This window comes from Somniosus microcephalus, chromosome 19 (genome assembly GCF_052327205.1).
Source record: "Somniosus microcephalus isolate GS21.2 chromosome 19, FLI_Smic_1.0, whole genome shotgun sequence".
Lineage (NCBI taxonomy): Eukaryota > Metazoa > Chordata > Chondrichthyes > Squaliformes > Somniosidae > Somniosus > Somniosus microcephalus.
Genome location: NC_141005.1, coordinates 75,035,196 through 75,058,297, shown reverse-complemented (window position 1 = coordinate 75,058,297; position 23,102 = coordinate 75,035,196). Strand labels below are relative to the sequence as shown.

At 54.4% G+C, this 23,102-nt stretch overlaps 1 protein-coding gene across 1 annotated transcript; it reads left to right on the top strand.

The window, feature by feature from the left end:
* The first annotated feature begins 510 nt into the window (after positions 1 to 510).
* Positions 511 to 16,888, top strand: LOC147104917 (protein PML-like). Its single transcript, XM_085962053.1, has 4 exons — positions 511 to 920; positions 4,739 to 4,791; positions 6,562 to 6,682; positions 15,906 to 16,888. Exons 1-4 carry the CDS (start codon positions 815 to 817, stop codon positions 16,457 to 16,459), a joined length of 834 nt encoding a protein of 277 aa, XP_085818179.1. The 5' UTR covers positions 511 to 814; the 3' UTR covers positions 16,460 to 16,888.
* Positions 16,889 to 23,102: the final 6,214 nt, after the last annotated feature.

The window sequence follows — 23,102 nt, the reverse complement described above, 5'->3', positions numbered from 1 at the left end:
CAGTGAGGGTGATGGGGGGGCAGTGAGGGTGATGGGGGCAGTGAGGGTGATGGGGGCAGTGAGGGTGATGGGGGGCAGTGAGGGTGATGGGGGGCAGTGAGGGTGATGGGGGCAGTGAGGGTGATGGGGGGCAGTGAGGGTGATGGGGGGGCAGTGAGGGTGATGGGGGCAGTGAGGGTGATGGGGGCAGTGAGGGTGATGGGGCAGTGACGGTGATGGGGGGCAGTGAGGGTGATGGGGGGCAGTGAGGGTGATGGGGGGCAGTGAGGGTGATGGGGGGCAGTGATGGTGATGGGGGGCAGTGAGGGTGATGGGGGCAGTGAGGGTGATGGGGGCAGTGAGGGTGATGGGGGGGCAGTGATGGTGATGGGGGGGGGGGTCAGTGAGGGTGGTGTTGGAGTCTCTCCAGCTCAGGGTCTGGGTTCTGAGCTGCGGTTAATACTGTCTCATGCTCCCCGCTGTGCTGTGTGCTGACAGTTGACGATCCTGTCACTGCCGGAAGACTCTCTGGAATCCTTTACCCTCTACTGTTGCTCCGCTCTCGCTGTCGGCCGACCCAGTTACAGCCCTGCGACATTGTGGAGTCGCTCCCTCCCGCCTACACAGGACACAGGACACAGCTGGAGGGGAAGCAGTCCTCAGTGGGGAAGGGGCTGGAGTTTGGCGGCAGCATGTCCGAGGCAGTGTCGGTGCCTGCAAGCTCCTCGGTCTGGGCCTCTGAGATGACACTTGCTCGGTGCATGTCCCGGCTTGTTTCGGCAGTCAGTGAGGACGCGGGTTTCTAAACCAATCACAGGGGATATAACATATTGTCATGACCTCACTCAGCTCAGCCTTTCTGAAACAGGCTGGGAGCATCTGGCGAGGGACTGCTGGAGGCACAGGAGCAGCAACTGGGAGCAGGGGACCGGCGCCAAGCTGTGAGTGGCACTGCTGTGAAGTGAAGGGGTCTTTGGGGGGTCCTGTGTTGGGGATAGGTGCTCTACCGGCCTGTGGAGAGACTTTATTTCCCTTGTTTTATACAATAATAAGGTTACAGGCCATCAGCTCGATCACAGGTGGCAGACAGAGGGTCAGACTAGGGGTGCGGGCGGGCTGGCGGTGCTCAGCGATGGGGGGTAATTCTCAGTCAGGGGACTGGGGGGCTTCATGAGGGGAAGGTTGAGCTGTTGCAATGGGCTAAGGCAGCAGCAGATCGCTGTAGGACCAGCAAGACCCCCCCCCCCCCCCCTCTCTCTCTGTCTCTCTCTGTCCCTTTGCCAGTGGAGCTATGGGACCTTGGGGCAGGTGATGGGTTAAGCAGCGACTCAGCAGCAGCAGCAGGGAGTGATTTATTTCCCTGACCTGTAATTTAAGATCAGGGTAACTGGAAGGTGCCAGTCTCAGTCCCCGGCCTGCACTCAGTTCACCGGTCCCTAGTGGGACAAGAGTTGGGGCCAGGACTGACCTGGGTTAGGGGGTGGTGGCCAAGTTCTGTCCCCTGTCCAGGGAATGTTGGAAAGGGCAGGGAATGGGGTGTGGGCGGCCGCGGGCAGGACCTACTGAAACATGACGGCCCCGATTTCCGGGGGTCGGAAATCGGCGAAAAAGCGGTTCGGGACCCCCCCCTGTTCGGGACCCCCCCGCCTGATTCCCCGCCCCATCCCACTTTCGGACCGCCGCTTCCCCGCGACCCGCTTCAGTCCCGGCCGCCGCTGGCGGGGCTGCTGGTCGGAGCACGAATCACCAGTGATCACCTTGTTATGGAAGATTTTCCGGGGCCGTTGCGACTTTGGGGCTTTCCCCACATGAAACCCGCCTGCGGGGAACCCCACCGGAAGGAGCTGGCGCGAAAACAGTTGGCCTGCTTGTAGCAGCAGGTCGCTGAGGGCTGAAGAGATTTAAATAGGCAACATTTACAGGCTGCAGGACCTTGTTGATCAAGGCTTGGGGGAACTTTTTGAAGCCTTAGGAACAGCTGTAGAAAGTTGGAGCCTCACACACTTCTCCAGTGTGAGCTCCTGGGAAGCCCCTCTCGCCACCCTAACTCAGCGCCCCCTCAACAGAGGCATCTGCCAGAAGTATGGGAGACCTTTGGTACCTTCCCTTCCTGGCATTAGAGGATCTCCAACAGCAGAGGCAGCAGCAGCAGAACCAGGAACAGCACCAGGCTGCTGCTCACTCACCTGAAGCTGCACAGGCCAGAAGGGGCCAGCGCTTGGAAGTGGCTTGAGAGCACTTTGCTGCGCTTTAGGGGGCCAGTGGGACCCGTTTCTGCACTGGCAGTCCTACTCAGAAGGACTTCCATGAAGATCTGGTTTCTCTGTTCAACAGATGGCCAACGCTCCTCAAGAGATGTCATTCTCTTATGAGCACTCACCATGTTTTCCGTACCCTGGCGAGTTATCTCCTACATGGAGGTTGCCAACCTTTCCATGGTGATGCGTTCATGCGCCAATGACTCCACAAAGGCTCTGCTCATGGTCGCTATGGACTCCTCCATTCGCTCCACACTCGCAGCGACCCTGGAGACAAAACCTGCCAGAGACTCCTGCATCTGTGCATGGAGATCCATCACCTCTTCTCTTGCGGATGGACCCAGAGGCAGAGGGTCGACATGCAGCGCAGCTGAGCTGAGCTGGCAGAGTCCTGCGCCCTCCGACGAGGACTCTCCACTGCTGTCCCTGTCTCCAGAATCTGCTGAGGCTCACTTGTGAGCTGTGAAACACCAGGTGACAGCAGTACTCTATGTCCCGAAGGCCCCCCCGAGGTGTGAGTGTCTGCGCTGGTGCTGGGTGCGCTTACTTCTGCTGACGCTGCGCCCTCAGAGGTTGGAGTTTCCTCTGAGGAGTCTGGCTGCACAGCCTCTTCCTCCTCCACAGTGAGGACGGGGGCTCTGGATGGTACTGTGGGGGGAGTAAAGGAAGGAGATAGAGATGTAATGCCATGGTTCTTCTGGTGACTCCCAGCGAGTTGGCATCTGCTGACACCTGCATCCATGCAGCCTTGGTCTCAGTGGGAGGCCTCTTCCTCCCTGACCTAGGGAAGAGGACCTCCCTGTGGGCCCTAACCCCATCCAATAATGCCTGCAGTGAAGCCTCGTCGAATTTGAAGGCAGCTCGGGGTCTGGCACTGGCCACAGCTGCTGCAGGATCCTCTGCCATCCTGTATGGTTCGTTTGGAAGCCTTCAGAGGATGCAGTGCTTGCTATGGACCTTGAAAGCACCACGGATGATGACATCATACTGTGGGGATTTCTGACACGAATTGGGCAATTAGCAAGGCTTCCCACATGCTGGGAATTAATTGGCCAATTGAGGGAAAATTGCGTGGAGCTGGCTGACACTTTTTTATGTGTGTCAGAAACCCCACATTTGGGGAAACCCGACCATTTCCCAGACAAGCCGAAAATCGGGGCCACAAGTCACAGGGGAGAGGTGGATCTGGCAGCAGGTTAGAAGCTGCTCTCCACACCTCAGTCTGGATCGAGCCCAGCTGGGTGGGGTGAAAGCTTCCCCTGTCTGCGGGCTGCACAGTTCCTGTGCCAAATGAGCTTGGGCAGTCTCAGTTCAGTTCCCTGTGGGCATGTCTGCGCCTACCCAGCCCGAAGTGGCAATCTGACTCAGCGAGGTTCCAGGACAGCTGGCGTGGGAAATGGGGAAAGGCCACACTGATGCAGTGGGAGAGTTCAGGGGATGAAAGACAACACAAAGTTTAGACCAACGAGGAAACGGCTGCTGGGAAGCAGGACTGCTCATTACACGGCGACCAGGAGCTGGTGCCAGTGTGACCGAGGCGGCTTAGCACCCTTGGAATGATGGGCTTTATACCGACTGCACTGTCACTAAGGCGCCTGTAAGGGCCCAGTGCTCCCCCATGGGAATGTGCATCCTGCTCCTGGTGTCTCTCTCTGTGGGAGGCTGGACTATTTCCACCTCGTGGTGGAATAGCAGCTCCTCAGAACCTTCTCACTGTCTCACACAAAGACAACACTGGCAAGTGTAGGTGTGTTGGTGGCTGGGACCAGGCTCGGGTGGGACCGGGCGAGAGTGGGACCAGGCTCGGGTGGGACGCTTCACATGGTTGACACACTCATTGGACCCACACATGAAAACTGACCACTTAGAAACATAGAATCATAGAATGGTTACAGCATGGAAAAAGGCCATTCGGCCTGTCGAGCCCGTGCCGACTGTCAGCTAGTCCCACTCCCCCGCCCTATCCCCGTAGCCCTGCAATTTTTTTTCCTTCAGATACTTATCCAATTCCCTTTTGAAAGATAAGATTGAATCTGCCTCCACCCCTTTCGGGCAGTGCATTCCAGATCTTAGCCACTCGCTGCGTAAAAAAGTTTTTCTTACGTCGCCTTTGGTTCTTTTGCCAATCACCTTAAATCTGTGTCCTCTGGTTCTCGACCCTTCTGCCAATGGGAACAGTTTCTCTCTATCGACTCTGTCTAGACTCCTCCTGATTTTGAACACCTCTATCAAATCTCCTCTCAACCTTCCCTGCTCCAAGGAGAACAACCCCAGCTTCTCCGGTCTATCAACATAACTGAAGTCCCTCATCCCTGGAATCATTCTGGTAAATTTTTTCTGCACCCTCTCTAAGGCCTTCACTTGGAGAAGGTCCTGGATGGCTGCTGATAGCTGTGGAACTGGCATTCCTGAGGAGTTTTCGGGAGACGAGGGGAGAGAACTGAGAGGAAAAAAAAGGGCGAAATGGTTCATCTCTGAGCTAGAGTTGTTTTTTGTTGCAGGTCTTGCGGTGAGAGTTGGCGATATCGCTGAGCGTGAGATGGCATCTGCTGTGGTAAGCGTTTGGGAGAGGCTCCTGCACACCTGGCCTGTCAGGCTGGGAAATATATAAAAGGGTTCTGGGCGCCTTATCGCTAGACCATTCGCAAACCAGTTCGTGAGGCTGGTGTCAGTGGAAATAAATGATGTATTTTATAGATCTCGGTACCCCTGAGATTTCACTGCCTTTTCAGCTGAGACCCAGGCTAGAATACCGGGATAAAAGTCTCCATCGTCAGGGGCTGCTGTAAGTTTGCAGCAGGCTCAGTCTAGTTGCAGATGGAGTTAAACGGGCACTAACTGGAAAGGGCCAGAAATACTGTGAGCTTTCTATTGGGATCTCGGCACAGCTCCGGTGGGAGACTGGACCAACACCCGGGGGAAAGCAACCGTTGCTTCCCCTTGGGGTTCCAACTACAGGGGTTGGGAGAACCCCCATGGATGTGACCAATGGAAAATATTACTTTAGTGCAGTCGAGGGCATTTTTCTTGCTGTTGGGACTGTGGCATGTTATTAGGACAGTGTAAGGTAAACCGGGAGAGCTTCTTCTCCCCGAGACGGACCCTCTGATATAAAGGGTCGACGTCCACCTTATTCCCAATCAATCACTCGGAGTCCGGAGGTTCATTCAGTAAAGCAACTTTAGTTACAAGTCAACAGGGAAGACACTCCTGCTGGAATGAATGCTCCCTGATCGTTGAAAATCTCCTGCCTTATATACAGGTTTTGTTCTGAGTCGTGGCTACTGTTTGCAATTTGGTGCATTACACGTATACATTTCTTTCATCATACAGTTGGCTTCGGGTGCAAATTCTTGTGACCTGTGTGCATTGGTCTTGTGACCCCATACGTTATCTCTCAATACATTCCTCAGTTAGTGATTCAGGGTTTGTGCACTTTGGCCACAACTACACCAGACTTTCCTTCTGGACATTGTTCATACCAATTCCTTATATGGTTGGATATAGGCTCTGTTCCGTACTCCCCTCATCTTAGCCCTTTTAACCCTTTCAGACAGGGCAAGCTGTGCTCTTACTGCTGCCACACTCCTGGGCCACAGAGCCTTCTCCTCTTTGTCACATTTTCTAGGCTCCCCCACCCCTATTCTGCTGTAACTATTTACCCTCTAGACCCACCTTTACTTGTCCCATTGTCACCCCCTTTCACCTTGCCCCATCATCCCTTTTATCATTTAATCTCTCCTGCCTTCCTTCCTATCACAGGCCTTCCCTTTTGTTCTCCCCCTGCCCCTGTACTTCCTTAAAAATCTGTTACATCTCTAACTTTTTCCAGCCCTGACGAATGGTCATTGACCTGAACCGTTAACTCTGTTTCTCTCTCCAGATGCTCCATGACCTGCTGAATGTTTCCAGCATTTTCTGTTTTTATTTCAGATTCCCAGCATCCGCAGTATTGTGCTTTTGTTTTAGCTTTAATCACAGTCTGTCCAAAGTATTCAAAATGCTTTTCACAGCGTATGTTGGAAAGAAAATAAAGCTTCTTTATTCTGTGGGGTTTAACCTTTATCCCTGATGTTTAGTGGTAACCAGCGGCGGTAACGTTGATTTTAGTAAACAAGCATTTAGGATTGTTCTTGCAGCATGACAGTCAGCACCGTGACTGCGACACACACAGCACAGGTCCTGCTCCAGTTAGATAGTTAGTCACCACCAGATCTGAGCAGAACACTCCATCTGGCTCCCACACAATTACAAAATGATCTTATTAAGGTGACTAAAAATTACAGAATTAGTTCGGCTGCTGAACCCTGTCTGTTTACTTTAGAAACTGCAGGTTCCAGAGGATGGAGTGAGGGCTGCAGCCAGTGACAGAGCCAGCGCCCCTCCAGGGAGCACAGAGGAGAAGGAGACCCTGGTGTTCTTTGACTTGGAAACCACAGGCCTAGGTACCGACTGTCTGATCTGAGGGAGACCCCCTCTGCTTTGTGCTCAGGTGCTGCGTCACACGGTGACACGGTTTTGCTTTCTGGATACAACAGTTTGCCTTCGGGCACAGACTTCACCATAATAAAACAAACATAGGAACATCACAGGAGAGAGAGAGAGCAAATTAGAACTTGGCAGAGAGACTAACGGAGGGATAGTATGAGAATTAGGAAGGAGACGGGCTAAGGGGTAGTATATGACTGACGAGAGAGACTCAGAAAGGGGTAGTGAAAGGATTAGGAGAGAGACAGAGTGAGAGGTCAGTGTATGAGTGAGGAGAGAGACTGAGTGAGAGGTCAGTGTGTGAGTGAGGAGAGAGACTGAGTGAGAGGTCAATGTGTGAATTAAGAGAGAGATTGAACGAGAGGTCAACCCAATACTCAGTCAACCCCAGCCCAGTCTACCTGTGTCTCACTCGCATCCCAGTCTCTCCGTGTCTCACTCCCAGCCCAGTCCCTCCGTGTCTCACTCCCAGCCCAGTCTCTCCGTGTCTCACTCCCAGCCCAGTCTCTCCGTGTCTCACTCCCAGCCCAGTCTCTCCGTGTCTCACTCCCAGCCCAGTCTCTCCGTGTCTCACTCCCAGCCCAGTCTCACTGTGTCTCACTCCCAGCCCAGTCTACCCGTGTCTCACTCCCAGCCCAGTCTCTCCGTGTCTCACTCCCAGCCCAGTCTCTCCGTGTCTCACTCCCAGCCCAGTCTCTCCATGTCTCACTCCCAGCCCAGTCTCTCCGTGTCTCACACCCAGCCCAGTCTACCCGTGTCTCACTCCCAGCCGAGTCTCTCCGTGTCTCACTCCCAGCCCAGTCTCTCCGTGTCTCACTCCCAGCCCAGTCTCTCCGTGTCTCACTCCCAGCCCAATCTCTCCATGTCTCACTCCCAGCCCAGTCTCGCCGTGTCTCACTCCCAGCCCAGTCTACCCGTGTCTCACTCCCAGCCCAGTCTCTCTGTGTCTCACTCCCAGCCCAGTCTACCCGTGTCTCACTCCCAGCCCAGTCTCTCCGTGTCTCACTCCCAGCCCAGTCTCTCCGTGTCTCACTCCCAGCCCAGTCTCTCCGTGTCTCACTCCCAGCCCAGTCTCTCCGTGTCTCACTCCCAGCCCAGTCTTTCCGTGTCTCACTCCCAGTCCAGTCTACACGTGTCTCACTCCCAGTCCAGTCTACCCGTGTCTCACTCCCAGCCCAGTCTCTCCAGGTCTCACTCCCAGCCCAGTCTACCCGTGTCTCACTCCCAGCCCAGTCTCTCCGTGTCTCACTCCCAGCCCAGTCTCTCCGTGTCTCACTCCCAGCCCAGTCTACCCGTGTCTCACTCCCAGCCCAGTCTACCCGTGTCTCACTCCCAGCCCACTCTACCCGTGTCTCACTCCCAGCCCAGTCTACCCGTGTCTCACTCCCAGCCCAGTCTACCCGTGTCTCACTCCCAGCCCAGTCTACCCGTGTCTCACTCCCAGCCCAGTCTCTCCGTGTCTCACTCCCAGCCCAGTCTACCCGTGTCTCACTCCCAGCCCAGTCTCTCCGTGTCTCACTCCCAGCCCAGTCTACCCGTGTCTCACTCCCAGCCCAGTCTCTCCGTGTCTCACTCCCAGCCCAGTCTACCCGTGTCTCACTCCCAGCCCAGTCTCTCCGTGTCTCACTCCCAGCCCAGTCTCTCCGTGTCTCACTCCCAGCCCAGTCTCTCCGTGTCTCACTCCCAGTCCAGTCTACACGTGTCTCACTCCCAGTCCAGTCTCTCCGTGTCTCACTCCCAGCCCAGTCTCTCCGTGTCTCACTCCCAGCCCAGTCTCTCCGTGTCTCACTCCCAGCCCAGTCTACCCGTGTCTCACTCCCAGCCCAGTCTACCCGTGTCTCACTCCCAGCCCAGTCTACCCGTGTCTCACTCCCAGCCCACTCTACCCGTGTCTCACTCCCAGCCCAGTCTACCCGTGTCTCACTCCCAGCTCAGTCTACCCGTGTCTCACTCCCAGCCCAGTCTACCCGTGTCTCACTCCCAGCCCAGTCTCTCCGTGTCTCACTCCCAGCCCAGTCTACCCGTGTCTCACTCCCAGCCCAGTCTCTCCGTGTCTCACTCCCAGCCCAGTCTACCCGTGTCTCACTCCCAGCCCAGTCTCTCCGTGTCTCACTCCCAGCCCAGTCTACCCGTGTCTCACTCCCAGCCCAGTCTCTCCGTGCCTCACTCCCAGCCCAGTCTCTCTGCGTCTCACTCCCAGCCCAGTCTCTCCGTGTCTCACTCCCAGTCCAGTCTACACGTGTCTCACTCCCAGTCCAGTCTCTCCGTGTCTCACTCCCAGCCCAGTCTCTCCGTGTCTCACTCCCAGCCCAGTCTCTCCGTGTCTCACTCCCAGCCCAGTCTACCCGTGTCTCACTCCCAGCCCAGTCTACCCGTGTCTCACTCCCAGCCCACTCTACCCGTGTCTCACTCCCAGCCCAGTCTACCCGTGTCTCACTCCCAGCCCAGTCTACCCGTGTCTCACTCCCAGCGCAGTCTACCCGTGTCTCACTCCCAGCCCAGTCTCTCCGTGTCTCACTCCCAGCCCAGTCTCTCCGTGTCTCACTCCCAGCCCAGTCTCTCCGTGTCTCACTCCCAGCCCAGTCTCTCCGTGTCTCACTCCCAGCCCAGTCTCTCCGTGTCTCACTCCCAGCCCAGTCTCTCCGTGTCTCACTCCCAGCCCAGTCTACACGTGTCTCACTCCCAGTCCAGTCTCTCCGTGTCTCACTCCCAGCCCAGTCTACCCGTGTCTCACTCCCAGCCCAGCCTACCCGTGTCTCACTCCCAGCCCAGTCTCTCCGTGTCTCACTCCCAGCCCAGTCTACCCGTGTCTCACTCCCAGCCCAGTCTACCCGTGTCTCACTCCCAGCCCAGTCTACCCGTGCCTCACTCCCAGCCCAGTCTACCCGTGTCTCACTCCCAGCCCAGTCTACCCGTGTCTCACTCCCAGCCCAGTCTCTCCGTGTCTCACTCCCAGCCCAGTCTACCCGTGTCTCACTCCCAGCCCAGTCTACCCGTGTCTCACTCCCAGCCCAGTCTACCCGTGTCTCACTCCCAGCCCAGTCTACCCGTATCTCACTCCCAGCTCAGTCTCTCCGTGTCTCACTCCCAGCCCAGTCTCTCCGTGTCTCACTCCCAGCCCAGTCTCTCCGTGTCTCACTCCCAGCCCAGTCTCTCCGTGTCTCACTCCCAGCTCAGTCTCTCCGTGTCTCACTCCCAGCCCAGTCTCTCCGTGTCTCACTCCCAGCCCAGTCTCTCCGTGTCTCACTCCCAGCCCAGTCTCTCCGTGTCTCACTCCCAGCCCAGTCTCTCCGTGTCTCACTCCCAGCCCAGTCTCTCTGTGTCTCACTCCCAGCCCAGTCTCTCCGTGTCTCACTCCCAGCCCAGTCTCTCCGTGTCTCACTCCCAGCCCAGTCTACCCGTGTCTCACTCCCAGCCCAGTCTACCCATGTCTCACTCCCAGCCCAGTCTACACGTGTCTCACTCCCAGTCCATTCTACCCGTGTCTCACTCCCAGCCCAGTCTCCCCATGTCTCACTCCCAGCCCAGTCTACCCGTGTCTCACTCCCAGCCCAGTCTACCCGTGTCTCACTCCCAGCCCAGTCTCTCCGTGTCTCACTCCCAGCCCAGCCTCTCTGTGTCTCACTCCCAGCCCAGTCTCTCCAGGTCTCACTCCCAGCTCAATCTCTCCCTGTCTCACTCCCAGCCCAGTCTACCCGTGTCTCACTCCCAGCCCAGCCTACCCGTGTCTCACTCCCAGCCCAGTCCCTCCGTGTCTCACTCCCAGCCCAGTCTCTCCGTGTCTCACTCCCAGCCCAGTCTACCCGTGTCTCACTCCCAGCCCAGTCTACCCGTGTCTCACTCCCAGCCCAGTCTCTCCGTGTCTCACTCCCAGCCCAGTCTCTCCATGTCTCACTCCCAGCCCAGTCTACCCGTGTCTCACTCCCAGCCCAGTCTACCCGTGTCTCACTCCCAGCCCAGTCTACCCGTGTCTCACTCCCAGCCCAGTCTACCCGTGTCTCACTCCCAGCCCAGTCTACCCCTGTCTCACTCCCAGCCCAGTCTCTCCGTGTCTCACTCCCAGCCCAGTCTACCCGTGTCTCACTCCCAGCCCAGTCTACCCGTGTCTCACTCCCAGCCCAGTCTACCCGTGTCTCACTCCCAGCCCAGCCTACCCGTGTCTCACTCCCAGCCCAGTCTACCCCTGTCTCACTCCCAGCCCAGTCTCTCCGTGTCTCACTCCCAGCCCAGTCTACCCGTGTCTCACTCCCAGCCCAGTCTACCCGTGTCTCACTCCCAGCCCAGTCTACCCGTGTCTCACTCCCAGCCCAGTCTACCCGTGTCTCACTCCCAGCCCAGTCTACCCGTGTCTCACTCCCAGCCCAGTCTACCCCTATCTCACTCCCAGCCCAGTCTCTCCGTGTCTCACGCCCAGCCCAGTCTACCCATGTCTCACTCCCAGCCCAGTCTACACGTGTCTCACTCCCAGACCACTCTCCGTGTCTCACTCCCAGCCCAGTCTCTCCGTGTCTCACTCCCAGCCCAGTCTCTCCGTGTCTCACTCCCAGCCCAGTCTCTCCGTGTCTCACTCCCAGCCCAGTCTCTCCGTGTCTCACTCCCAGCCCAGTCTCTCCGTCTCTCACTCCCAGCCCAGTCTACCCATGTTTAACTCCCAGCCCAGTCTCTCCGTGTCTCACTCCCAGCCCAGTCTACCCCTGTCTCACTCCCTGCCCAGTCTCTCCGTGTCTCACTCCCAGCCCAGTCCCTCCGTGTCTCACTCCCAGCCCAGTCTCTCCGTGTCTCACTCCCAGCCCAGTCTACCTGTGTCTCACTCCCAGCCCAGTCTCTCCAGGTCTCACTCCCAGCCCAGTCTCTCCGTGTCTCACTCCCAGCCCAGTCTACCCATGTCTCACTCCCAGCCCAGTCTACCCGTGTCTCACTCCCATGCCAGTCTCTCCGTGTCTGACTCCCAGCCCAGTCTCTCCGTGTCTCACTCCCAGCCCAGTCTCTCCGTGTCTCACTCCCAGCCCAGTCTCTCTGTGTCTCACTCCCAGCCCAGTCTACCCGCGTCTCACTCCCAGCCCAGTCTACCCGCGTCTCACTCCCAGCCCAGTCTACCCGTGTCTCACTCCCAGCCCAGTCTCTCCATGTCTCACTCCCAGCCCAGTCTCTCCGTGTCTCACTCCCAGTCCAGTCTACATGTGTCTCACTCCCAGCTCAGTCTCTCCGTGTCTCACTCCCAGCCCAGTCTCTCCGTGTCTCACTCCCAGCCCATTCCCTCCGTGTCTCACTCCCAGCCCAGTCTCTCTGTGTCTCACTCCCAGCCCAGTCTACCCGTGTCTCACTCCCAGCCCAGTCTCTCCAGGTCTCACTCCCAGCCCAGTCTCTCCGTGTCTCACTCCCAGCCCAGTCTCTCCGTGTCTCACTCCCATGCCAGTCTACCTGTGTCTCACTCCCAGCCCAGTATACCTGTGTCTCACTCCCAGCCCAGTCTCTCCGTGTCTCACTCCCAGCCCAGTCTCTCCGTGTCTCACTCCCAGCCCAGTCTCTCTGTGTCTCACTCCCAGCCCAGTCTACCCGTGTCTCACTCCCAGCCCAGTCTACCAGTGTCTCACTCCCAGCCCAGTCTACCCCTGTCTCACTCCCAGCCCAGTCTACCCCTGTCTCACTCCCAGCCCAGTCTACCCATGTCTCACTCCCAGCCCAGTCTACCCGTGTCTCACTCCCAGCCCAGTCTACCCCTGTCTCATCCCCAGCCCAGTCTACCCATGTCTCACTCCCAGCCTAGTCTCCCCATGTCTCACTCCCAGCCCAGTCTCTCCAGGACTCACTGGAGTTTACTCACTGGAGTTTAGAAGATTGAAAGGGGATCTCATCGAAACCTATAAAATTCTGTCAGGCCTGGACAGACTAGATGCAGGAAGGATGTTCCCGATGGCGGGGGAGTCCAGAACCAGGGGTCATAGTCTAAGGATAAGGGGTAAGCCATTTAGGACTGAAATGAGGAGGAATTTCTTCACCCAGAGCGTGGTGAACCTGTGGAATTCTCTGCCACAGAGGGCGGTGGAGGCCAGTTCATTAAGTATATTCAAGAAAGAGTTGGATATACTTCTTAAGGCTAAAGGGATCAAGGGATATGGGGAGAAGGCAGGGACAGGGTACTGAATTTGGATTAACAACAGAAAATGCTGGAAAAACTCAGCAGGTCAGGCAACATCCGTGGAGAGAAATTTGAGTTGACGTTTCGGGTTGGACCCTTCTTCAAAACTGGAAAGAAAAGAAACTAGATTGAAGGCAGGGCTGCGATCGGACAAAAGAATAAAAGAAACAAAAGAAGTAAACGAGATTAGAAGCTAGACGAGATGGTAATAGGCTGGGATTAGGTGTAAAGTGTACTGGCAGGGCAAAAGATAGCTGCCAGGTGTGAGAGAGAAACAAAAGGAAAGGGGGGGTGCGGGGGGAAAGGAGTGGAACAATTACAAGAGAAAATGAAATGGGACAGTGCCTGAAGGTATTCCTCGGTCGATTCCCCAGGTTGTTGTTTACGACTCCCCAGGAGGTGCCTGGCGTACACCTCGTTCACTGGGCGCGTGTACTGGTCCTTGAGGAGCTTGAGAGCAGCCGTGTACGAAGTCGCGTCCTGGATGACCGAGTACGCTCGGTGGTTCACTTTGGAGGTCAGGACATCCAGTTTGTCCTCATCCGATTTGACCGTTGCAGCGGAGGCGATCAGGAATCTTTCAAAGCACCTAAGCCAGTGAGCAAACTTGGTGGATGCGTCCGCCTCCCGATGGTCTAAGTCCAGGCATGCTGGTGTGAGGATCTTTTCCATTATAAATCCTTTTGTTTCTCTCTCACACCTGGCAGCTATCTTTTGCCTTGCCAGTACACTTTACACCTAATCCCAGCCTATTACCATCTCGTCTAGCTTCTAATCTCTTTTACTTCTTTTGTTTCTTTTATTCTTTTATCCGATCGCAGCCCTGCCTTCGATCTAGTTTCTTTTCTTTCCAGTTTTGAAGAAGGGTCCAACCCGAAACGTCAACTCAAATTTCTCTCCACGGATGTTGCCTGACCTGCTGAGTTTTTCCAGCATTTTCTGTTGTTATTTCGGATATCCAACATCTGCAGTATTTTGCTATCGTACTGAATTTGGATGATCAGCCATGATCTCATTGAATGGCGGAGCAGGCTCGAAGGGCCGAATGGCCTACTCCTGCTCCTATCTTCTATGTTTATATGTTTCTCTATGTTTCCCAGCCCAGTCTCTCCAGGTCTCACTCCCAGCCCAGTCTACCCGTGTCTCACTCCCCGCCCAGTCTCTCCGTGTCTCACTCCCAGCCTAGTCTCTCTGTGTCTCACTCCCAGCCCAGTCTACCCGTGTCTCACTCCCAGCCCAGTCTCTCCAGGTCTCACTCCCAGCCCAGTCTCTCCGTGTCTCACTCCCAGCCCAGTCTACCCGTGTCTCACTCCCAGCCCAGTCTCTCCGTGTCTCACTCCCAGCCCAGTCTACCCGTGTCTCACTCCCAGCCCAGTCTCTCCATGTCTCACTCCCAGCCCAGTCTCTCCGTGTCTCACTCCCTGCCCAGTCTACCTGTGTCTCACTCCCAGCCCAGTCTACCCGTATCTCACTCCCAGCCCAGTCTCTCCGTGTCTCACTCCCAGCCCAGTCTACCCGTGTCTCACTCCCAGCCCAGTCTACCCGTGTCTCTCTCCCAGCCCAGTCTACCCGTGTCTCACTCCCAGCCCAGTCTACCCGTGTCTCACTCCCAGCCCAGTCTACCCGTGTCTCTCTCCCAGCCCAGTCTACCCGTGTCTCACTCCCAGCCCAGTCTCTCCGTGTCTCACTCCCAGCCCAGTCTACCCGTGTCTCTCTCCCAGCCCAGTCTACCTGTGTCTCTCTCCCAGCCCAGTCTCTCCGTGTCTCACTCCCTGCCCAGTCTACCCGTGTCTCACTCCCAGCCCAGTCTCTCCGTGTCTCACCCCAGCCCAGTCTCTCCGTGTCTCACTCCCAGCCCAGTCTACCCGTGTCTCACTCCCAGCCCAGTCTACCCGTGTCTCACTCCCAGCCCAGTCTCTCCGTGTCTCACTCCCAGCCCAGTCTACCCGTGTCTCACTCCCAGCCCAGTCTCTCCGTGTCTCACTCCCAGCCCAGTCTCTCCGTGTCTCTCTCCCAGCCCAGTCTACCCGTGTCTCACTCCCAGCCCAGTCTACCCGTGTCTCACTCCCAGCCCAGTCTACCCGTGTCTCTCTCCCAGCCCAGTCTACCCGTGTCTCACTCCCAGCCCAGTCTACCCGTGTCTCTCTCCCAGCCCAGTCTACCCGTGTCTCACTCCCTGCCCAGTCTACCCGTGTCTCACTCCCAGCCCAATCCACCCGTGTCTCACTCCCAGCCCAGCCTCTCCGTGTCTCACTCCCAGCCCAGTCTCTCCGTGTCTCACTCACTGCCCAGTCTACCTGTGTCTCACTCCCTGCCCAGTCTACCCGTGTCTCACTCCCAGCCCAGTCTACCCGTGCCTCTCTCCCAGCCCAGTCTACCTGTGTCTCACTCCCTGCCCAGTCTACCCGTGTCTCACTCCCAGCCCAGTCTACCCGTGTCTCTCTCCCAGCCCAGTCTACCTGTGTCTCATCCGCTGGGAGCCATTGATTTCCTTTGTGGTGTGTGTAGAGCTCATTCACCGAGCTTTGAGGGGCTCCTATTGAAACTGCTGGAGCGGAGGTTTAATATTAGACTTTCACTATCTCGATTGCAGGCTCACTCCCTTTCACTCTCCAGCCAGAAACTATCGAAATGAAACCACAAAGTGGGGATTTGATGTTGCAGTGCAGCATCGGTCAGTCTGTAAAATCCAGTCTGTAAAGAGGGGCACGGTGGCATAGTGGTTAGCTCTGTTGCCTCACAGCGCCAGGAACCCGGGTTCAATCTGGCCTCGGGCGACTGTCTGTGTGGAGTTTGCACATTCTCCCCGTGTCTGGGTGGGTTTCCTCCGGGTGCTCCAGTTTCCTCCCACAGTCCAAAGATGTGCAGGTTAGGTTGATTTGGTTATGATAAATTGACCCTTAGTGTTAGGGGATTAAATATGTGGGGTTACGGGGATAGGGTGGGATATGTGTCAGTGCAGGCTCGATGGGCCGAAATGGCCTCTATCTGCACTGGTGATTCTGTGAAAGTTGTACTTTAACATTTTATCTGTCTTCTAGGAATAAATTGTGATATTGTGCAGCTGGCAGCTGTGAGTGGTGAGAAGGTGTTTGCGAAGTACATCATGCCTCGCTGCCCCATCTCGGCAGGTGCTACAGCCGTTCATGGATTGGAGGTCATGAATGGAACCGTGTACCTGAGAGGAGAACCTCAGATGACCTACAGCCTCCGGGACGCCATGGCTGCTTTCCTCCAGTTCCTGCAGTCCATGGACAGGCCTCTGTTAGCAGGCCACAACATCTGGAACTTTGACAGTCCGATCATTTTTAGAGTCTGGGAAGAGCTCTCCATGAAAGATCAATTTGCCAGATGTGTGACTGGATTCCTGGATACATTATGGCTGGCCAAGATTATTGTTCCCAGGTCAGAGGTCAACAGCTATAAGCAAATTGAATTGGTGCAAACTTTTCTTCAGAAAAGTTATGAATCTCACAATGCTATAGCAGATGTAAAGAGTTTGCAGGAGCTGTACTCTGTTCTGAAATGTACTGCAGAACAGAAGCGGCGCAGTCAGTTTTCCTTCTCTCGGCTGGAACACAAAGTGTCCCTGTAGCCTCTCGTTGACGATAAAATACTATTCTATCAGTTAACTGATAAAACTTGCCATGCAGGAAGTTAGTCTGGAAAAGCTACAGTCAGCACACCAGCAAGGCGGTGATTCAGGGCTGAGAACCCTTTTCCAAACTCTGGGACACTGGGCACCCACCTGCCTCAGACTCTCAAACTTTTTCAGTAGGTGAAAGGGCCGCAGTTTTATTCAGGCTTTGTTAACCTGCCACGGAGTTGACAGATAGAACACACTAACAATCACTGCGTCCTCCTCCCAATAAACAACGTACACAAACTATCCTCTTCCAAATTCCCAAGACACATACCACTTCCTCACCTTTTTTTAAACTTGCTTGCTAATTGGAACCCATTTTACTGTTTTATCGATGCAAAGTTACAATTTGTAAATCTTCAATAAACAATATTTTTTAAATGGTGACTGTTGTTTACTAAGGGTAGCCTGCGGACCCGCCTGCAGTGTGGGCACAGAGTGAGTGTGTGAGAGAAACCGGAGAGCAGCTGCCTGACTCAGGGCAGCAGGGCAGTGCTGAGGTGTGAGTGGGTCAGTGAATGGAAAGCCTGGTGAGGGGACATTACTGGGCAATATCGCAGCCAGACACCGGAGGCACGAGGGCTCGCACCGTATGCTCCCTCATGTAGGCTGAAGGTGCTGACTCCTGCTCGGGCAAAGTTCCACAGGCACAAGCCTGCCCCAGGTATCTTGTCCAAGAGCCATTCTTCAGATGTGAGCTTAGACTCATGGGGCTAGAACTTCCCAGGGCCGTGGAGGCGGTAATGGAGGTGTGTGGGGTGTTAAAATCGTGAAATCGGGGGGCATGAACTCATCCCGGCCCCAACCCACCTCCATGCCCATTTCCCAGGAGGCGGGTACCCGACCTGTGCTGGGAGCCGCCTCCCCGAGGCGGGAAGGGGATTAGTGCCAATTAACTGCCTGTTAACAGGTAGTCAGCAGGCAGCTTTTAGCCTAATCCCTATTTTTATCCCTGAAGTGTGGGCTGCCCGATGGCTCCAAACCACGGCAAGTTAGAGGAGGCGGACCATCGGGCTGAAGGGCTTGGAGGGTTCGAGATGTCCGGTGTTCAGGTGAGTGATGGGTGCATGAGTGAAGAGGTAAGTGTGTTTGGTCTGTGTAACGTATTTAAAGAAGTTTTACTTACCTTTACTTACTAATGCAGGCTTCTTTCCTTCAGGTCTCGGGAGTCCCTCATCTCACCGGCACAGAAAGCAGAATGGCCGCGAGCTGTCAAAAGTTGCAGCATTCAGCTTTCTGGTCTGGAGAGATCTCTGAATCAGCCTGAGAGGAAGGAATTAACTTAGAGTACAGATTGTCAGTGTTTGACAGCTACAAACAGCTGTCGAACGCTGATATTTCATCTGTCAAAAGCTCTTGACAGATGAAATGTCAATCTGTGACGTCACCTGTTGCCGGGTGGCCCTTAATTGGCCTGCTGAGCCTGCTGGGTGGGCTCAACAAGGTCAATCAAGGGAAAATCGAGTGGGTTGGCCACAACTCGATGGAGGCGGGACTACAACCCCAAAAGTGGGAGTCCCACCTCTAGCTACTCGCCTCCATTGATAAAATCCAGCCCAAGTCTACAAACTGGTGGAGATTCAGTGGGCCGGGAGGCTATAGGGTGGGGCCGGGGTGGAGGATGGGGCCGGGGTGGAGGATGGGGACTGGGGCCGGGCTGGAGGGTGGGGACTGGGGCCGGGCTGGAGGGTGGGGACTGGGGCCGGGCTGGAGGAGACACTCAGGGGCCGATTTTCCTGGAGTCGTCAGGCAGGGTTTCAGGCGTGGGGGGGGGGGGGGGAAATCTCCAAAATAGGGGTCGCGACCCCCCCCCCCGCCTGATTCCCCGCCCCGTCCGACTTTCACTCCGGCGTTTCAATCCGACCCGAATCAGTCCCGCCCGCAGCAGGCGGGACTGGTCTTTAGGCAGCCTAATCACCAATAATTGGCATCTATAATGCCATTTTAAGGGGCCCTTGCTATTTTCAGCCTTTTCCCACGCTAAACACGCCTGGTGGGAACCCCGCTGATTAAACCTGGTGTGAACAATATCGGCTTGCTGACTATCAGCTGCAGGCCAATCAGGAAAGAAGAGATTTAATCAGACATCATTTGTAGGTTGCAGGACCTTGTTGTTTCAGGCTTGGGGCAACTTGTTCCAGGCTTAGGCACAGCTGTGGCAGGTTGGAGCCTCACACACTTCTCCAATGTGAACTCCTGGGAAGCACCTCTCGCCACCCTCACTCAGCGCTTCCTCAACGGAGGCATCTACCAGAAGTATGGGAGGCCTTTTCTTCCTTCCTTTCATGCTATTAGAGGATCTCCAGCAGCAGAGGCGGCAGCAGCAGAACCAGGAACAGCATGATGAGCACCAGGAGCACCAGGCTGCTGCTCACTCACTTGAAGCTGCACAGGCCAGAAGGGGCCAGCGCTTGGAAGTGGCTTGAGAGCACTTTGCTGCGCTTTAGGGGGCCATGGGGACCCGTTTCTGCACTGGCAGTCCTACTCAGAAGGACTTCCATGAAGGTCTGGTTTCTCTGTTCAATAGATGCCCATCGCTCCTCAAGAGATGTCATTCTATTATGAACACTCACCATGTTTTCCATACCCTGGTGAGTTATCTCCGCCATGGAGGTTGCCAACCTTTCCATGGTGATGCGTTCATGCGCCAATGACTACGCAAAGGCTCAGCTCATCTTCGCTATGGACTCCTCCATTCGCTCCACACTCGCAGTGACCCTGGAGACAAAACCTGCCAGACTCCTGCATCTGTGCATGGAGATCCATCACCTCTTCTCTTGCGGGTGGACCCAGAGGCAGAGGGTCGACATGCAGCGCAGCTGAGCTGAGCTGGCAGAGTCCTGCGCCCTCTGACGAGGACTCTCCACTGCTGTCCCTGTCTCCACAATCTGCTGATGCTCACTTGTGAGCTGCGATACACCAGGTGACAACACTACTCTATGTCCCGAAGGTCCCCCCGAGGTGTGAGTGTCTGCGCTGGTGCTGGGTGCGCTTACTTCTGCTGACGCTGCGCCCTCAGGGGTTGGAGCTTCCTCTGAGGAGTCTAGCTGCACAGCCTCTTCCTCCTCCACAGTGGGGACGGGGGCTCTGGATGGTACTGTGGGGGAGTAAAGGAAGGAGTTAGAGATGTAATGCCAAGGTTCTTCTGGTGACTCCCAGCGAGTTGGCATCTGCTGTCACCTGCATCCATGCAGCCTTGGTCTCAGTGGGAGGCCTCTTCCTGCCTGACCTAGGGAAGAGGACCTCCCTGTGGGCCCTAACCCCATCCAATAATGCCTGCAGTGAAGCCTCGTTGAATTTGGAGGCAGCTCGGGGTCTGGCACTGACCACAGCTGCTGCAGGCTCATCTGCCATCCTGTATGGTTCGTTTGGAAGCCTTCAGAGGATGCAGTGCTTGCTGTGGACCTTGAAAGCACCACGAATGATGACATCATACTGTGGGACTTTCTGACTGGAAATAGTCAATTAGCAAGGGTTCCCACACGTTGGAAATGAATTGGCCAATTGAGGGAAAATTGCATCGATGTGGCAGACCCATTTAGATTCGTGTGGGAGCCCCGACATTCGGGGAACCCGACAATTCCCCTCACCTGCGGGAAAATCGACCCCTCAGTGTGTAATGTCACCAATGGGAAGCACCAGTGGAAGAAAGAAATAGAGCCCATCACACCAGAAACACCAGAAACTGGACATGGCTGAAGGGGATCTTGGAATTTGTAGTCACTTAGAGCGGCACACTGTTACTCCAAGGTTTCTGCCGAAGTTACCCTGCGGGACATCAGGAGAAGCCCCTTGGAAATCCTTTCCCCAATGTAAAGTAAAAGAGGAGTAAAGTAAAAGCAAGTAAAGAGGAAATAGTTCAGGTACAGTTGAGGTACATTCCCACTGGGGGAAAGGCAGGGCAACTAAAGTCAGGGCTCCCTGGATGACGAAAGAGATAGAGAATATGACAGATGTCAGGTTGCAAATACATCTGAAAATCAGGCTATATATAGAAAGGCGAGAGGAGAAGTGAAAAAGAAAATAAGAGGGGCAAAGAGAGAGTATGAGAATAGAATAGCAGCCAACATAAAAGGAACCCAAAAGTCTTCTACAGGCATATAAATAGTAAACGGGTAGTAAGAGGAGTGGTGGGGCCGGTTAGGGATCACAAAGGAGACCTCCGCATGGAGGCAGAGGCTATGGTTGAGGTACTAAATGAGCACTTTGCATCTGTCTTTACCAAGGAAGAGGATGCTACCACAGACATAGTGAAGGAGGAGGTAGTGGAGACACTTGATAGGATAAAAATTGATAAAGAAGTGGTATTAGAAAGGCTGGCTGTACTTAAAGTAGATAAATCAAAAGTAGATAAATCACCTGGAGCGGATGGGTGCATCCTAGGATGCTGAGGGAATTAAGGGCGGAAATCGTGGAGGTACTGGCCATAATATTTCAATCCTCCTTCGATACGGGGGTGGTGCCAGAGGACTGGAGAATTGCAAATGTTACACCCTGGTTCAAAAAAGGGTGTAAAGGTAAACCCAGCAACTATAGGCTAGTCAGTTTAACCTGTGGGGAAGCTTTTAGAAACAGTAAACAAAATCAACAGTTACTTGGATAGGTGTGGATTAATTAAGGAAAGCCAGCACGGATTTGTTAAAGGCAAATTGTGTTTAACCAACTTGATCAAGTTTTTTGATGAGGTAACAGAGAGGGTTGATGAGGGTAATGCGGTTGATGTGGTGTACATGGACTTCCAAAAGGTGTTCGACAAAGTGCCACATAATAGGCTTGCCAGCAAAATTGAAGCCCATGGACTAAAAGGGACAGTGGCAGCATGAATACGAAATTGGCAAAGTGACAAGAAACAGAGAGTAGTGGCGAACGGTTGTTTTTTAGACTGGAGGAAGGTATACAGTGGTGTTCCCCAGGGGTCAGTTCTAGGGCCACTGCTTTTCTTGATATATATTAATGACTTGGACTTGGGTGTACAGGGCACAATTTCAAAATTTGCAGATGACACAAAACTTGGAAGTATAGTGAACAGTGCGGAGGATAGTGATAGGCTTCAAGAGGACATAGACAGGCTGGTGAAATGGGCGGACACGTGGCAGATGAAATTTATTGCAGAAAAGTGTGAAGTGATACATTTTGGTAGAAAGAATGAGGGGAAGAAATATAAACTAGTGGGCACAATTCTAAGGGGGTGCACGAGGCCTAGGGATATGTGTGCACAAATTGTTGAAGGTGGCAGGGCAGGTTGAGAAAGCAGTTAAAAAAGGCTTACGGAATCCTGGGCTTCATGAATAGAGGCTTAGAGTACAAAAGTGTGGAAATTATGATGAACCTGTATAAAACACTGGGCCAGATTTTCTGACCCCCATGGGTGGGTACGATGCGTGTACGCGCCCGTAGGGGCCTCGCATGTGCCGGTTTCAGGCATGCGAAGCGCATCTTGACAGATCGCATGCCTGCCCGGGAAAGGGGCCTCCGCGGGCGGAGAGTTCCGCTCTCTGCACAACCTCCGCCCGCTGAAAGCCTTTAAAAATCTTACGCCTGGTAAAAGCAGGCATCAGGCCTGCATTTACCAGCATAAGAGTTTTTTTTTTAAATCACTCATTCATAATTTAAAAATACTTTTAATAAAGGTAAGTTTATTTTTAGCCCCGTTAAAAACTTTAATTCTTTGTTTCAAAAATTTAATTTTTGTTTAAAATATTTCATTTAATGTAATTTTAACTAATTTTAAATACGTGATTTAAAAAAATTATTTAATGTTTAACTGTTTTTTAAGTGATCCCCATTCATACCTTTGACAGATCAGTCCGTAGAGACCTGTCAAAAGTATGAAGGGGGATTCCCTTCTTTCATTGGTTCGCCTGGCCCACGTGATCCCAGGGACGCTTGTGAACCGCATGCGCCCCTGGGATACCTGGGCCTAAGTGCATTTCGTAGAGCAGAGGCCCAGGATCGGAAGTCTCGGGACCTGCGGTGCCAACAGGTAAGTTCGTAGATTTTTTCTGATCAGAGGCATCCGCCCGTAGGAAGCCTCCGATCGAAAAATCCGGCCCATTGGTTAGGCCCCAACTGGAGTATTGTGTCTAATTCTGGGCACCGCACTTTAGGAAGGATGTGAAGGCCTTAGAGAGGGTGCAGAAAAGATTTACGAGAATGATTCCAGGAATGAGGGTCTTCAGTTACATTGATAGACTGGAGAAGCTAGGGTTGTTCTCCTTGGAGCAGAGACGATTGAGAGGAGATTTGATCGAGGTGTTCAAAATCATGAGGGGTCTGGACAGGGTAGATAGAGAGAAACTGGTCCCATTGGCAGAAGGGTCGAGAACCAGAGGACACAGATTTAAGGTGATTGGCAAAAGAACCAAAGGCGACGCAAGAAAAAACTTTTTTACGCAGCGAGTGGTTAAGATCTGGAATGCACTGCCTGAAAGGGTGGAGGTAAACTCAATCTTATCTTTCAAAAGGGAGTTGGATAAGTATCTGAAGGGGGGAAAATTGCAGGGCTACGGGGAAAGGGCAGGGGAGTGGGACTAGCTGAGAGTCGGCACAGGCTCGACGGGCCACATGGCCTTCTTCCGTGCTGTAATCATTCTAT